Source organism: Micropterus salmoides, unplaced genomic scaffold (assembly GCF_014851395.1).
Source record: "Micropterus salmoides isolate LMB-PRFRI ecotype aquatic unplaced genomic scaffold, ASM1485139v1 Ms_hic_scaffold_18, whole genome shotgun sequence".
In the NCBI taxonomy this organism is placed as follows: Eukaryota; Metazoa; Chordata; class Actinopteri; order Centrarchiformes; family Centrarchidae; genus Micropterus; species Micropterus salmoides.
Genome location: NW_024040928.1, coordinates 19,029,696 through 19,046,547, shown reverse-complemented (window position 1 = coordinate 19,046,547; position 16,852 = coordinate 19,029,696). Strand labels below are relative to the sequence as shown.

Below are 16,852 nucleotides of genomic sequence, written 5' to 3'. Positions count from 1 at the left end.
TCATATTTCTGCTAAACAAAATTGTTTCTTTTTTCACAGATTTTTTTCCTAATCTTGGCTGTTTTGCTGCTTGATTACAGGCCATAATCACAGGATAATGTGGTATCAATAAGACCGGGCAGCAAAACACAAAGGTAACTTTTCTCAATTGTCAATACAATCATGAATGTCCTGCTGAGCTGTTACTTTTCCAATTTCCAGCTTCATTTATACCACACAGGAGGGAGCTGTAGTCCACATATAGACTTACAAGTATTAGACACACTTAGGAGGATTAATTTACCATCCAATCATTGCCTGGCGACTTATTTTCACCTAACCTAAATGTGAAAGGTGTCTCCCGTAGTAACAAACTAACAGAGAATAATCACCCACCTTCAGACCCGTCGCTCTCATCAGCCTCTTTTCCAGCTGCAGTAGGCCAATAAAACAATTATTGCTGCTTTATGTAAAAATGATGTCTTAAACCTTAAATGTTGTGATTTACTTTGTGAAGACCACCTGTCTCCCAGTAGGAGGTGAGTCTCATATTGTGATTGTAAGAACACATTTTGTCGCAACAAGGTAAAACAAGTGCATAGAAATAACATTCAATTCAACAAATCACTCAGACCAACCAACTGACACCACTTTGTATGGATTTCCATAAAATTTTATCCAGTCGTTCATGCTCCTATGATAAATAGTAATAACTTTGGTGATGATACCATAAAATCTCTTTCATGCTCACTACATAATAAACCCTTTTCATATAAAAGACCTTTGCTGTGACACCATCGTATGTCCAGTTTTTACAGTTATTTCACCACAACTTTAATTCTTGTTACAATTTTTATGCCACTCACATGAAAACACTATACATTTCTAATTGCTGCCACAATGGAGTACAAAGAGTTCTTTAAAGAGTGTCAAATTAGTCGCTCTCTCATTAACATGCATGAAGCTGTTACATCCCTCGGCCTGAAGCTGATTCTGCTCTGATGGATTTTTATTTCTTTCCATTTAAGCAGCTGTTTAAGCATTTTGAACCATGAAATATTAACAATCAGAGAAGATGTCCAAGGTGGTGTCCAAGATTTCAGCAGCTATTATTCTCACTTGACTGATTTGTTATCATACTGCAGTACATTTTTGATGAGTTTCTGTACATTATAGAAACACATTTCAATCCCACAAGAGGCAGTTGTTGAGTGTTAGAAAAAGACATGTTTTTGGGCTGCTTCATTAGAACCCAAAGGAGAGAGCTAAATACAGAGTCAACACATATCAGTATTGATAGTTACTGGTCAAATTAATATTTAAAATGCAAGATAATTCATGAACTTGGAGTGAAAAGACCATCACAGATAAGACTCCCACCTTGTAAAATGATGATGCAAGATTTTTTTAAAGATCCCAAAACTCATGAAAAATCATAAAAAACAAACACATCAAAGGTGCAAAAGAAACAGAGAAACATTCAAATCTCATGAAATGTGGGTAAATTAGTTATTAGTATGTTCAAATCCAAACATCAGACAAAACATATGTCTATGTTTGCTTTTTCAGCATACTGTCCTTGACATTATTACCAAAAGAACAACCAAAATATTACAAATACTTTTCAAACATAGACTTCGAACAGCTTACACTCACACACACATAAACATGCAAACACTAAACTTAATGGTGTCATAGATTTCGGCTGGTTTATTTTAAAATGCACATTACAGGGACAACAGCAGGTGGTCCAGTTTGTTTGTGCTCGGTATGTGAGGCAGAGTGAGTACAAACACTCTCAAAGTGGATCTGCTGCATCTAACAAGAGCAACTGCTGGATGAAATTATGATAACAGTAGATTTATTACATTTTATAGACATATTAAGCTAAAAACATAAAGTTGAATTTTATAAATCATTAATTTAAAACTGATCTCAGAAATCATACTTACTGTGCTCTTTGCTAATTTATTAATATTTATTTATTTATTCATACACAATAATTTACTGAAACATTTAACGACAGCATAAATATATTTAAAAAATAAACAGCTTTAACAATGCACAAACAGGATAATAGTGCCTGAAAACAGGCCTTTTGATTCTAGTCTTGTTCATAGCAAGAAACAAGACTAGACTCTATAGCCACGCTAGCAGCTCTATGAGAATAATGCCAAGTTCACGTCATTTGGGATGGATGGGAGGGATTCCCATGTTTACGACTTGCAAACATTCACATTAGACAGTTATATGATAACACAGTTGGCTGGGTAAAGATCAATAACATGCATTGGCAATATTACACCATATCCATTCTTTTTGGAAACATTGTACATATACATTGTACGATGACAGTCTTTGGCTGATGTGAGGCATCCATTTTGGGGGGTTTTCAGGCTCTTCTGAATTGTATCCATCGGACTTCTTTCTGAAAAATCTGAATCTTTCCCAGTCATTATTATTTAATGTGAATGCTATTTACAAGTTGTAAACTTGTAACTACCAAGGGCGACAATACACTTACTTCACAAAGTGCACAAAATTGGGGTCACGAACACAAGTCGAGAAGTTATCTTAACACTACTTTGAAGAAATATTCAATGCTGAAATATATGAGTGAGAGTCCTCCCCCAGAAGATTTTGAGCATTAATCACATTCCTGCATTCTAGTGACATTTTCTGCACCAGTTTATGCTGAAAATGTCCTTATTTATAAAATACAAAATATTCAGTTGGCAGGTGACAATTCAAAATCTAAAAATATAATGGATCATAATTCAGTAGGCCTAATCAGTAGGTTGTTTTTTTAGCTTAAGTTACTGTTTTTGGACAATGCACATTTGTTTCTTCTGTATTTACATTGCATTGCAATGTTTTCTTATTGTGAAAATAAACCTTTTCAAAGAATTTTCATTTGTTATAATTTATTGTTGCTTTTAAGTGATGGGGACATGTCCGCAGTGTCCCCAGTCTTTACAGTTAAGTTAATAGTTGAATAAGTTAAAAAAAGAGCTTAAAAAGTAAAATTACACGGGTTCATGCTGGGTGCTGCCCTCTACTGGTCAGAGTTAATAATTCAGTGAAGCACACTCCTCAGACAGGCAAGAAAGACAGTGCTGGATTCATGTTGCTGAATGTAATTCTGATACCCTTCTGCCTTGGAGACTATGTGCATGTAACTAATGTGTAAATCATTTTCAATCACTTGCATTTGTAAGGAACGTTTTTATGTTTTGGTAAAACATGTGCTCTGTTAGCTAGCAGCACAGCAGTAGCTAGCTCTGCTCTTTAATTGTTTTGTGACTTGTAGAAGTTGTGGTAGGTGAACTGTGTTTTCATACAGTAGGCTACATTGCTTGTTGTATACAGTAGGCTACAGTGCTTGTTTTACACTTTGATAGGAATTTTGTAGTAACACAGTTATGTGTATTATATGTAACCTCTGTATGCATATGTTCATGTTTTGGGTACTGATTTATATTCTGTAATGTTTCAGTTTTACAAAACAAAACAAAACAAAAGAGGAAACAACTTGAGTAAAATACAAGAAAAGTCAAGCCTTGTGTGTTTATTGGAGGACTTTTGAATGTTAACTGGCTGTCTAGCTTTGCACAAGAGATCACATTGCAAGGGCAGCACACCAGTGTACATGACACCTATGGTAACTACTATAACTCCAATATGACATGAAGGCAGCAGAAGGCTCAGCGGTACTTTCAGCTAAATGCTAAAACCAGCATGCAAACAAGCTCACTGTGACAATGCTAACATGCAGGTGTTTACCAAATATAATGTTTACCATGTTCATCATCTTGGTTTAACATGTTAGCATGCTAACAATTGCTAATGAGCACTAAATACAAAGTACGGTCGAGTAGAATGTCATTACTACTGGACAAATTGAAAGTTTGACCTGGTGGTGGCGCTAGATGAAAAGTCAGAGGATCACCAAAATCACTGAGATTCCTCCTGAGGGGACCAAATTTCATGGTAATCCATCCAATAGTTGTTGAGACATGAGACCAAAGATAGACAATAGTCATTTCCAGAGTCACACTGCTAACGTGGCTCAAAACACATTATAACAATGATCTTGGTTGCATTTAGCTGTACCTGTAAGCCTCAACAGGGATGCAGGATGCTGAATACGACTGCTCTAGGACTAATACACTTTAATGGAATGGAATTCAGCCATTATTGACTTAATTACCTGTGTTACCTGACAAATAAAAACATCCCCCAAGAGAAAGGTTTGCGTGGTCTTTCTGTGGCTCTGCTAATCTGTCGTGCAAGTGGGAAAAAAAACAAATTTAAAGTCTGCATTATACAAACACATTAACATGTAACACAGATCATATTTGTATGTAACATGTAACTAGTGATTAGTCAGTTTACACATCAGTAGTGTGCAAAATGATGTACAGCTATACCCGTTTGCATGTGTAACACTGAGTATAACATTTGAACATTTTGTGCCCTAAATAGGTTTGCTATGATAGAAAAAGACAAGCGTTGCGATTCAGCTACTATGTATTACTCATGGAGAGTGTGTGATCAAAGGATTTAACAGGATACAGGCTATTAAGCTAGCTCAAAGGGAGCTGGATGTTAAACTAGACTGCAGCTCAGTCTCCCGGAGATGCACCCAACCCAGATAGAAACTCTTCTTTATAAGCTCACAATTTCATGCAGCAACATGGACCCTGATTCATTACTTAGAGTTGTCAGTAAGGGACCAGACTTTTGGGTTGGTGGTGATCCACAGTTTAACCACGCTGCCTTTAACAATGAACAATGATAGACAGAGTTCATATCGTGACAGCCAGGGAATCTTTGGCAGGTTTAGTGTCCACAATGGTAGGGGTTTTATTCAGAGCGGAGCCCCAGCAGGCGCACACTGGCCTGGACTGGACACGGTTGCTGCTGGTGTGGGTCACTTTGTCTTTGCTGTTGCTGTGTGTTCTGTTCTGAAACTTCTTTTGGACTTCCTGGAGCTGAATGTGGATGGGATATGGGCTTTGGTGGCCCATGGTGACGTGGACTCCCACTCGATTTCCTCCCAGCTTGGAGCAGAAAGAGTGGAGCACGCTGCGAAGCTCCTGCCGAAAAGTCTTGTTAAAGTAGAAGTAGATGAACGGGTTGTAGACATGGGAGCTTTTGGCGAAGAGGGTGGGGAAAACAAAGCCCTTAGGAGCCATGTACCAGCTATCTTTGTGGAAAATGAAGAGGAAGGACACGACAGCGTATGGTGCCCAGGCAATCACAAAACCCAGGCTGATGCAGAAAAACATCTGGAAGAAGAAAGTAATAGATTAAAGAAGATTACAACACTTCTGACGTTCACTAGTACCAGAGGGGTGTCGTCACATAAAGCATTTTTTAGAAAAACAAAAGCCATGTGAGGAAGCAGCCTAAAAATAATCTATATTCATATTTTCCTGGCAACTAATCTCTTGTAGTCATGTGAATAATGACTGTCCTCTCTGATAGCATCAGTCACATGGTCAAATTACTTAAAAATGACATCTTTATTTTCAGTAGCTAAGTAGGAAATGTGTTGTTTCTTAGCTCTGTTTAACATCATCAGCTTTGGGTGTACAAAGAAAAACTGACCTAGTCACAGCAGCTTCCCTAATATTCAGTCTTTTGTCAACGTCAACCATGGTATCTTTTGACCATAACCTCGATCTCCTGCTACTGCCACCTAATGCAGGCCCCTCCACAATATTCCTCTGTGCTTTTTCCAAGTTAACGCTTCATGACTCTCAATCTTATTCAAATACTTCGTTTTTTACTACTTTACCACACGTTTTCAAAACCATGTCTCCTTTTTTCAAAACTCTACACATAATTCCCCAAACTGCTCACACAAAATGCAAAATGCCTCATATGTTCTTCAAAATTAATTTACATTCCATAAACACATCCCAAAATGAAGCATTTGCATCAGATGGCACACTTTTTACAAAATAGTAAGTTTTTTGATATACCATTTACACAGTTATTCTAAATCTAAAGCTCTTTTGTTTTTTATAGGCTTATGTGTACACAAAGAGGTACTGAAAAGTGCATTGTAAACACCAATGCAATGTTGAAAGCTTTTTATATACAGTCTATGGTTGCATCAGCTAATATTTATTTGGCAAAACATTACTGTTGTAACAGTAGCACAGTGTTGTAAACAGTAGCATACAAGAAAAGGAAACCATAAACATGCAAACCAAAAGTATCATTTTTTAATTTTATTGCCAAAAAATAAGACTTCTTTTACAATACTGTGCTGCTGAAATAACCATTAGATTGTTGCAACCTGTTCTAATTTCTGAAGGTTCAAATTATGGATGCCAATGTAAAGCGATTCAAGTTTGGCTTCTCTCCCAAAAGCTCAGACAAAAGAAAGCAAACTGGATGTGATTGCACCTTATATACATATAATTGAGTGACAGAGGATAACAAAATAAACACAACAAAAGGCAGTTGCTTCCATATAAGTCACGAGGGGTCACTGAATGATTAGATGAGTATATAGAGAATGTGAATCATATGCTACAGCCTTCAGCTGATGTTGTTTTTCCTCCTTTTATTTACAAGCTTTTGCTGTAGTCACTACATGTCTTAGCCAAACATGCCATGCTTTATTGGGCAATTCAGAAATGCCATTTATTTGCATGTGAGTGGTACAATACATGTTCTAAGACAGCTTTTATGGAAATGTTACGAAAGTTTTCCGCCATTTGAAATTATTTTCTTTTCTTTGGCTGCATGTCTACATGTGGTTTTCAACACACCACAAATATCTGTATATGAAGAGATAGAGAAGAGTGTTAATGAATGCTTTCAGTACTGAAGAAAACATCTAAACATGATCAGTATGAGGCAAGATCTGAAGTTATAAGAGGTGTTTTTTCTTCCTATGAATGATGGTTTATTCGCATTCGCAACTCATCCTTTAAGTCTGTTCTCTCACCATGGAAAGTCGTTTTTCAGATTGCCGCAGGTTGTGGCGGATGCCTCTCACTGACAGGGAGGAGGAGAAGCGGGACACCTTGTGGAGGATACAACACTGGGACACCACAATGAGGAGGATAGGTACGAGTGTGAACAAGGTGAAGGAGCAGATGACGTAGAAGGCATCCTTGGCTGAGGTGTGATAACTCCTCCAGGCGATGGTGCAGGAGAGTCCATAAGGCTCAGGGACGTACTCACCCCAACCGAACAGAGGGAAGCTAGACCACACTCCTGCCACGAGCCAGATGCCACAGCACACTATGTGGATGTTGGTTCCTTCTAGCCACTCAGCTGTGAAGAGGAAAACAAAACCTGTTAGTTATCTAATGGAGTTAGTGCACAGTTACATATGGGATACGCCTTAGTGCTTAAAGCAATAGCTAAAATTTTTGGCAAGTTCACTTATTTCACCAAGAGTTAGATAAAAAGATTGATAACACGTTCTTGTCCGTACAGGAAATATTAAAGCTACAACCAGTAGCTGTTTAGCTTTGCACCAAAATGTTAAATAGGGGGAAGTAGCTATCTTGTCTCTGTCCAAAGGTAAAAAAACATACACCTACAAGCACATCTAAAGCTCAATAATTAAGAGGTTAAATCTTGGTTTGTTTATTCTCTACAAAAAATCTAAGGGTAAAATTGGCAATTCAGTGTTTTATAGGGGTTATCTTGTTAACTTCCAGGTGTCCCATGAAACCAAAGCTTGTCATTATTAAATTTCACGTTTTGTACAGATTTAAACAAACAATGTGTGTAAAATTTTGAGCTTTAGAGGTGCTGATGTGCAGATTTTCTTACTTTTGGACAGCGCTAGGCTAATTGTTTCCATCCTTTTCCAGTATTTACAGTCCCCTCCAAAAGTATTGGAACGGTAAGACAAATTCCTTTTGTTTTTGTTGTTCACTGAAGACATTTGGGTTTAAGATCAAAAGATGAGTATGAGACAAGAGTTCAGAATCTCAGCTCTCATTTCCTGGTATTCACATCTAGATGTGTTAAACAACTCAGGATATACCACCCTTTGTTTGAACCCACCCATTTTCAAGTGAGCAAAAGTATTGGAACACATGACTGACAGATGTTTTTCATCCTTGGTTCAAACTTATAAAGACTGTATTTCCTGTTAAAGAGGATAAACCAACATGAAGACCAGAGAAGTGTCTGTGGGAGAAAAGCAAGCCATTGTCAAGCTGAGAAAAGAAGGAAAATTGACCAGAGCCATTGGACAAACATTGGGCATAGCAAGCACAACAATCTGGAAAGTCCTGAAAAAGAAAGAAACTACTGGTGTACTGAGGAACAGCCGTCGAACAGGTCGGCCAAGGAAAACAACAGCAGTTGATGACAGAAATATCGTGAGAGCTGTGAAGAAACCCCCCAAACATCAGTAAGTGACATCAACAACAGTGCAGGGGTGAAGGTATCACAATCCACTGTTTGAAGAAGACTCAGAGAAGAAATATAGAGTCCACACCACAAGATGCAAACCACTCATCAGCAGGAAGAATCGGAGGCCAGATTGAAATTTACAAAGAAGTACAGAGATGAGCTGCAAAAGTTGTGGAACACAATCTTATGGACTGATGAGACCGAGATTAATCTCTACCAAAGTGATGGAAAGGCCAAAGTGTGGAGAAAGAAAGGAACTGCTTATGATCCGAAGCATACAAGCTCATCTGTGAAGCATGCTGGAGGTAATGTCATGGAACAGGCTCATTAATATTTATTGATGATGTAACTGATGATGGTAGCAGCAGAATGAATTCAGAAGTGGACAGAAACATTTTGTCTGCCAATTTACAGAGAAATGCATTGAAACTAATCAGGAGGAAGTTTATGATGCAGCAGGTCAAAGACCCAAAGCACACTGCCAACAAAACAAAGGACTTTATCAGGGGAAAAAGTAGAAGGTTTTAGACTGGCCAAGTCAATCACCTGACCTTAACCCAATAGAGCTGCACTTCACCTCCTTAAGAGGAGACTGAAGGGAGAAACACCCCGAAACAAACAAGAACTGAAAGAAGCTGCAGTAAAAGCCTTGAATAGCATCACAAATGCAACAGTTTGGTGATGTCGATGGGTCACAGGCTTGAGGCAGTTATTGCAAGCAAGCGTTATGCCACCAAATATAAAATGTTATTTACTTTAAGATTATTTGTTCCATTACTTTTGCTCACCTAAGAATGCTGTGGTCTAATACAAAGGGTGGTATGTCCTGAGTTGTGAATACCAGGAAATAAAAGCTGAAATTCTGAACTCTTGTCTCATACTCATCTTTTGATCTTAAACCCAAATGTCTTCAGTGAACAACAAAAACAAAGGAATTTGCCTTACTGTTCCAACACTTTTAGAGGGGACTGTATATTGAGCTATGCTAACTGGTTACTTGGGTAACCGGCCCCCGAGGTTTGTAGTACAGCACAGTCCAGACTTGAACTTGCGGCCTTGGGTACGGGAGGCGGACGCACTAAAGAGGGGGCTAAAACCCATGGGCGCTAGCGTCTGACGCTTACACGTCTCTTAAGGCGTCAGCGAGTGAGGTTTTCTCACTGTACAGCCTAGCTGGCTACCGCTATAGGTTTATATTTATTTTACAGACAGAGTGGTATCGATCTGCTCCTCTCATCCTCAGCAAAAAAGAGAATAAGCTTATTTTCCTGAAAATGCCTTAATATCAAAAAATCTACATTTTTGTCAAGTTAAGCTAGTGAAACAGTTACACAACACTCTGCTTTAATTAGCTTCATCTACACCTAAGAGATCTTGTATTGAGCACAAAGGGCTTAAGATAAGGATTACTGTTATAGCACTATTGCTACAACTCTTTCATCCCTTTAAGCTTTTTGTCAATACCTCATCATGTCTATTCAAAGTCTTTGAACTGTCTCTAATCAACCAGCAACAACTGCCCTCACCGTAAACCAAGCTGTAGCAGGTCTTCAGGTAGCGGATGATGCTGATGGCGGTGATGGTGAACATGCCACATAGGCCGAAGGTATAGCTGCCGAGGCCATAGTAAACACTGATTTTTTCTCCAAGCCACACGTGGTGAAAGGAGGACATGATGGAGAGCGGGTAGAAGCAGATGCAGCAGAAGAAGTCGACCACGGCCAAGTTGACGCACAACATCTCTGAGCCCAGCATCTTCTTCCTCCTGCGGTAAGAAATCACCAGAACCAGCCCATTGCCCAGAACAGCGAGCAGAACTAGACATCGGGACAGAAAACAAGAGGAATAAAACATTTTGTTTCAAAATTAAAGCTGCATTAACTGATTTTTTGGCCACTTGATCAGACGTATTTGCCAAAGTTAGTCTTCATCCTTTATGTCTTTTCTCTTGTAGGACCAAAACTTACAGTTTGAAAACACGACCTGACTGGCCTGTCGACAGAAAGACATCATTTGTCTATGCCTGAATGCAATACAGGTGGGAAATTAATGATATGGCCTACAGTGAAAAATAACTGTGTGTGACAGTGTGCGTTTAACTCATCTGCTGTCAATAAAGCCTATAATTTATCTAGTGACAGAGTAGCTTACACTCAAGTGCTGCAACAGTGAAGATCTAATCTAAAAAAATCAGGTCCCAGAGTTTCAGTCATTTCAACAGCTGGGCACTGTAATAGTTTCTAAACAACAACAGAGCACTTAGCACAGAGGAATAAGATATATAAGGCTTTGGCCACACAAACAATTTTTAGTAGGATGAATTAATGGTTGCTTTGGGCTTTCCCTGGGATTTGTTGACAGTAGACCATCCAAAGCATTTCCATCCACTACTCTTAACCAAATACAGGTCCAGCATAATGTAAAAGTTCATTTTCTTCTGTAATATAATTCAAAGAGTGAAACCTTTGTATAGGTTATTCTAGATTCATTACACATAAAGTGAAATATTTCAAGACCATTTTTAGTTTTAATTTAGATGATAATGGCTTACAGTGAGTTTTTTTTTTTATCTTGACCCTCCCCAGAGCTACAAATACTTTTCCTTGAGCCTCCTATTATATTCAGACCAAAGGTAGAGCCTCCTAATATATTCAAACCAGAGTCAAAAGCAATGTTAGGCAGAATGCGGATTTTGAGGACAGTGGTCTGGATTCCTACATCAGGCTGCTCTTCCTGGACTTTTCATCTGCCTTTAACACATCATTCCACAGACCTTAATCAACAAACTGCTGCTGCTGGGACTAAGACCATCTCTCTGCAACTGGGTCCTGGACTTCTTGACTTCTTGAGATCCATGGCAACTCATCTTCTGCCATCATACTCAACACTGGCTCCCCACAATGATGTGTCCTGAGCCCTCTGCTGTAAACTCTCCTCGCATATGATTGCTCTGAAAAATACCCGAGCAATCATATAGTGAAATTTGCAGATGACACGGCTGTGGTTGGACTGAATTCTAACAATGGCGAGTCAGCGTACAGGCAGGAGGTGGATGAACTCATGGTCTGGTGCAGAGCAAACAATCTCTGCATCAATGTGGGAAAGATTGAAATGGTTGTGGACTTTAGGAGGAGAGGCCATACCCCACCTCCTCTCCTCTTCAGTGATAGAGTAATTGTGGAGATGGTGTCCACCTTTAAATATCAGGGCCTGCACATCTCCAATGACCTCACATGGGCTACCAACACAGCCAGCATTATTAAGAAGGCCCACCAATGTCTGTACTTTCGGAGGAGGCTGAAGCAGGCAGCCTAAACCCTGCTATCCTGACCGGTTTTTACCGGTGTGTGTTGTGGAGACCACAATGACATCTTCCATCGCTGTCCAGTATGGAAACTGCTCTGCGGCTGACAGGAAGGCACTGCAACGAGTAGTTAAATCTGCTAAAAAAAATAACAACAAATAGCAGCCTCCGATCCCTAGATGACATCAAGCCACCCGGCGCACAAACCCTTCTGGCAGAAGGTTGCACAGCCTAAAAGTGCAGCTTCTTTCCAGAGGCTGTGAGGCTTATGAACTCCCTGGCTTAGAGCTCCCCCAGCCCTTTGCTCTCACATTGCTGCTACTTAGGACTTAGTTTCACATTTGAGGGCGGGCTCTCTGTATCATATATCTGTCAGCATCCAACAAATAGAATGGATAATTTTAAGATGAGGAGCCTATGATCAAAATTATGAATTACTGTTCAAGGCACTTTTTTCATGTAGTGGCCAATTTTGAGATTTTGATCTATTCTGCCTCCTCTTCTTTTACTCTAATGGGAAGAAAACTTAGAGAATACAAATTTAGATGGTTTGTTTTAAGCCTACTACCCTGTCTGTTTGCATCTGTAGATTTCTTCTATATTAACCAAGCTAATCTGCATAGGCCTATTTAAACAACATTTCAGGGGATGTAAGTCTCTAACTGGGGACGTTCTGTGGTGATATGATTTAGTTATTTTGTTAATCCTATTCACCTGCAGTGCCTTGTCAAATGTAGGCGAATTGGTACATTTTAATTGGTTAACCCCTAATTTGCATATCAATGTGGCGATTGCGATGACGTTGTTAGACACGAATGTTACTGTATTCACCTTTCGTTTCTCCGTTAAGCACAGCACATTAGCATGACGACGCTGAAGTTAGCTTCCGATTCGCAGCTTCCGATTCGGCAGTTAAGGGGAAAGTTAGGGGGACTTAAGTGAAAGTTAACTTACGTTGCTGAATCTCCGTTTTTTGCACCTCTTCTGCTGTGAAAGCTGTTATGCATTTTAGGCAAAGCCTTAAAGCTGTCTGAAACACTTTTTTAGATTTGAAAAAACTTTATTTTATTTGTGAAAATGAAAAAAAGGGTGATTTCACTGCTTTTTCTCCACATGTAGACCACATTAAACCAGGGCCAGATCCAAAACCAGTATACCTAGAGATCTGAACTGACAAAGTGTCATCTCCTGACCTGATATTTAGATTTTTTTAATTCAATAAATATATTTGTTTGACAGGGAAGCTGTGCGCAAACAGGAATAAATGTATATTAATTTATACAAAAAACGCACCCTAGAAAAAGTAGCCCGTATTTTTTTCTGTGTGCACGTGTTTGGAAAGTTGACTGGAAGGTTAAAGTGTGGTAGAAAAAGGTGCACAAGCCACAGGGATGAGCACAGCCTTGAAAAAGATTGTCAAGCCAAACAGATTCAAGAACTTGCGGGAGCTTCACAAGGACTGGACTGAGGCTTGAGTCAGTGCATAAGAGCCACCAGTCACAGACCTGTCCAGGAAATGAGATACAAGCATTTCAAGTGTCAAGCCACGCTTGAACCAGAGACAATGTCAGAAGCGTCTTGGGCTAAGGGGATAAAGAACTGGACTGTCGCTTAGTGGTTCAAAGTCCTCTTTTTAGATGAAAGTAAATTTTGCATTTCATTGGGAAATCAGGGTCCCAGAGTCTGGAGGACGAGTGGAGAGGTACAGAATCCAGTGTGAAGGTTTGTGATTATATGCTGGTGCCATGTCATCCGCTGGTGTTGGTCCACTGTGTTTTATAAAGTCCAGAGTCAATGCAGCTGTCTACCAGGAGAATTAGAGTAGGCCTACTAAATGCTTCCATCTGCTGACAAGTTTTATGCTGATTTCCTTTTCCAGCAGGACTTGGCGTCTGCCCACAGAGCAGTAATTCAAGCAAAAGAATCATAATCAGAAATACTTTATTGACCCCCCAAAGGGAAATTCTTTAAAGGAGCCCCAACCCAGTACTGAGTGCAGAAATTAACTTTTTTCAGAACTTTTCAACTTTTCAGATGGTCGGTATCTCTGTATTATACATTCTTTATTGTAATATTTTAAGATATGGATTTTTGATTTCCATGAACTGTAAGCCGTAATCATCAAGATTAAAATACTTTATATGTAATGAATCTAGAATGAAAGTTTCACTTGAATTATGGGGGAAAAAAACATTTCCACGATATTCTAATTTTCTAAGATCGCCCCCACCTCAAATTACTCTTCTGCAGGTTTTGCTCTGGAGGACCATTTGCTGCTTTAGCATGGACAGAAGTGTGGATGATATTAAAACTCTTGGATCATGAAGCCTAATATCACTCTACAGTTATGTGGTTTATCAGTGGAGTATCTGAAATACACTGTAGACCAACGTCTCTGTTAAAAGTGACCGACTGCGATATACTCTAGTCTCCTCTATGAAATGTCTGTATCCTCCATGATGAACTGGTCGTGGGTCAAAGGTCTCTCGCTCTTCCTCTCTGCAGATCTCATGCATTAGTTCCTGTGTTGACTGTGTGGCTGCTTTGTGTTGGTGTTCAAAGTGTTGGTGTTCTGCTAAGGTGTAAAACCTTCTCATGTTGTTATAAATTGGCTAGTTGCTAATGACTAGGCCTGAGTTATCCTGGCCATTATAATGTATATTATACAATACAATATGCGCAATATGACTTCGTTATATAGACCTTGCGTCTGCATCCCAGGGAGACCAGAGGTAGCACTTTCACTCTCTGCTTATTTCTCTGACATAATATGTTAAAATATTCTTAAAAGCAGCAAATAATTAAATGTTAAGATCCAGGCTAAATGTTTTATTTTTGCAAAAGTTTTCTAAAATTGATGATTTGAGATAAAAGTTATGTTGTGTCATTTGTGTCTGGCCCCACATTCGCTCTTGAATGTCCAGCCACACTGTGTTTTTTTAAGGCAATGATCTAATGAGGTTTGGGTAGGTGCCTGAGATAAATTTAGTGTTTTGAAAAGAAATAGCCTACAAAACACAGCCATTTAAAAATTGTATGCCCCCCCTCATGTTGCCAAAATAAAACATATTTTGAAACAATTAAAAAGTGCATTTGTATTTAGTTTTTGCAGGAATAAATAGGCCTAACACATATTCTAACCTCTTAGGTCATATGTGGCCTATGTGGTATTAGCTCCTCAAGGACAGAATTTGAAATGTTCTCAGGTGAGATACAAATTTTTACAGAAAGCAGACAAAACGGACATACCGACGGAGAGGATGGACAGTCCCACACAAATGTCAGCAGCAGGGGTGAGTTTGGAGGTGAACGCAGAGACGGTCCGGTTGTCCTCACTGGGGGTCGGAGACATTGGCTGGAGCCGCTTCGGATGCTGTTGCGGGTTAAATCCGGACATGTCTCTCAAACCACGGACGTGTGAACCAGGGATGCTGACTTTTATGCAGGCGGGGTGTGTCACCATGGTAACTTGAAGCACACGCCAATCTGCTTATTTGAAAGAACAGAGGCGCGTGTGCGATCCGATCCAGAAGGCAACAAGATTAAAAAAAGGTTAGTTAATAGCAGGCTATGCTAATTAGTCTCCCTCAGCAGGCTGTACCTTACTTCATATTGATTATTTGAATGTGCACCCTACTCAGTATTGATCCCTCAAATGACCCCTGACACCGTCAAGAGGACAATGGCAGTTTGACATTTTGCTGTCAAATCAGAAGCGTACGCAATACAACTAATGGTGGCTAAATTCCATTTAGCTGCTTTGCATGCCTGGCTCACCCACATGGTGGGTCACTTGTTATGTTAATGTTATTAGTAACACCTGATTTTTGTTTCTTCCCTAATGTGACAAGTCAACGTGTGAGCTGTGAAAACAATCTGCTATATTTAACAAGTGCATTTAAGGAAAACAACTAATAAACTAAAATAAGTTTAATGTTTGCACTTTGTTAATATTTACACAACCATGATAATTTCCTCCCTCATCCTTTATAAGTCAAAAACAATCTCACTTTCTTTATTGTTCTCAAATTAATTAGACCCACAGACCTTTTTCACACATCACATATTGACTTGTCATAGCAGGGAAAGCACAGGTGCAACATTAAGTGCAATGCAGATCAGCAAGTGATGGAGCTGTTTAGCAGGTGCCAGTTTAAATGCGCATGTGACAATCCCAATAAAAGTACAAAGCAAATAATGAGTGAACAGCAGTGCTCCACTCCCCAGAAACAATGAGCTTTAATGATTTGTCATGATTGTTTTTCAGATGTAAGTAGGATTTGTCTGCTCTTTGCTGGAATTTCTAAAGAGCATTGATTTCTATAGATTTATTAAATATCATGTGCTGTAGTCTGCTTCCTGTTTACATAACATGATTACATGAGAGGCTATGTACTACACTACACATAATGCTACAGCACAGTACAATACAGTATGGTATTGTACAACACTAAACAATATGAATTAAAGCAAACACAATCCAAAAAGCAGTAAATGTTTACTCGGCCTCTTGACTTGTCAAAGACTTTTTACCTGTTTAAATGAAGAGTAAATGAAAGAAAAAGATAAAGCAAAGCAGTTCATAAACATTATCAAATCTATGTCCTGTAAACTTTATTAAAGGATACTGAACTAAATCTAATTAAATTAAACACATACGACTTTAAGTTTACTTTATAGTAAACCTGATTATCACATGTAAATAGATAGAAATTAATATATTCAAACTGCTTCAAGGATTCTGACTGTCCTGCGATGGATTGGCGACCTGTCCAGGGTGTACCTTTTTCGCCCAATGTCAGCTGGGATTGTTATACAGCCCCCCGCGACCCTGTATGCAGGATATGTGGTTGATGATGGATGGATCGATTCTGACTTAATTTTTTTGTTGATGTAAAAGTCTGCTATGAAATTTAACTGTAGTTTATGCTGAAAATAAAGATTTTCTCAAGACATTTTCATGGGATATAGTGTTGCTGCAGGAATGTAAGAAATGTACATGATGAATGATAAATTAAAAGAAATAGAGAGAAAGATAAGACACAATTACTTTATACATACATATATAAATATAATATAATAAAAGTTTACTACTACTGTGCAATCAACCATCATGTCTGTGACTTTGGAGATATCCTGTACTCTCATGCTACACATTCCAGTGGTGGAAAG

The 16,852-nt window shown here is 38.9% G+C and overlaps 1 protein-coding gene across 1 annotated transcript; it reads right to left on the bottom strand.

Moving 5' to 3' along the window:
• Positions 1-2,453: 2,453 nt before the first annotated feature.
• opn8c (opsin 8, group member c) lies at positions 2,454-15,299 on the bottom strand. Its single transcript, XM_038726671.1, has 4 exons — positions 14,930-15,299; positions 9,903-10,193; positions 6,947-7,278; positions 2,454-5,270 (listed from the first exon to the last, which is right to left on the bottom strand). The coding sequence occupies exons 1-4, from the start codon at positions 15,141-15,143 to the stop codon at positions 4,788-4,790; spliced, it is 1,320 nt and encodes a 439-aa protein (XP_038582599.1). The 5' UTR covers positions 15,144-15,299; the 3' UTR covers positions 2,454-4,787.
• Between the last annotated feature and the right edge of the window lie 1,553 nt (positions 15,300-16,852).

Bases quoted from the DNA above. Each gene is read 5' to 3' on its own strand.
- opn8c (XM_038726671.1), bottom strand. From the start codon at position 15,143: ATGGTGACACACCCCGCCTGCATAAAAGTCAGCATCCCTGGTTCACAC. The intron at 10,194-14,929 runs GTATGTCCGTTT...CCCGATGTCTAG, and splicing joins ACTGTCCATCCTCTCCGTCG to TTCTGCTCGCTGTTCTGGGC. The intron at 5,271-6,946 runs GTGAGAGAACAG...TTCTTCTTCCAG, and splicing joins CTGAAAAACGACTTTCCATG to ATGTTTTTCTGCATCAGCCT.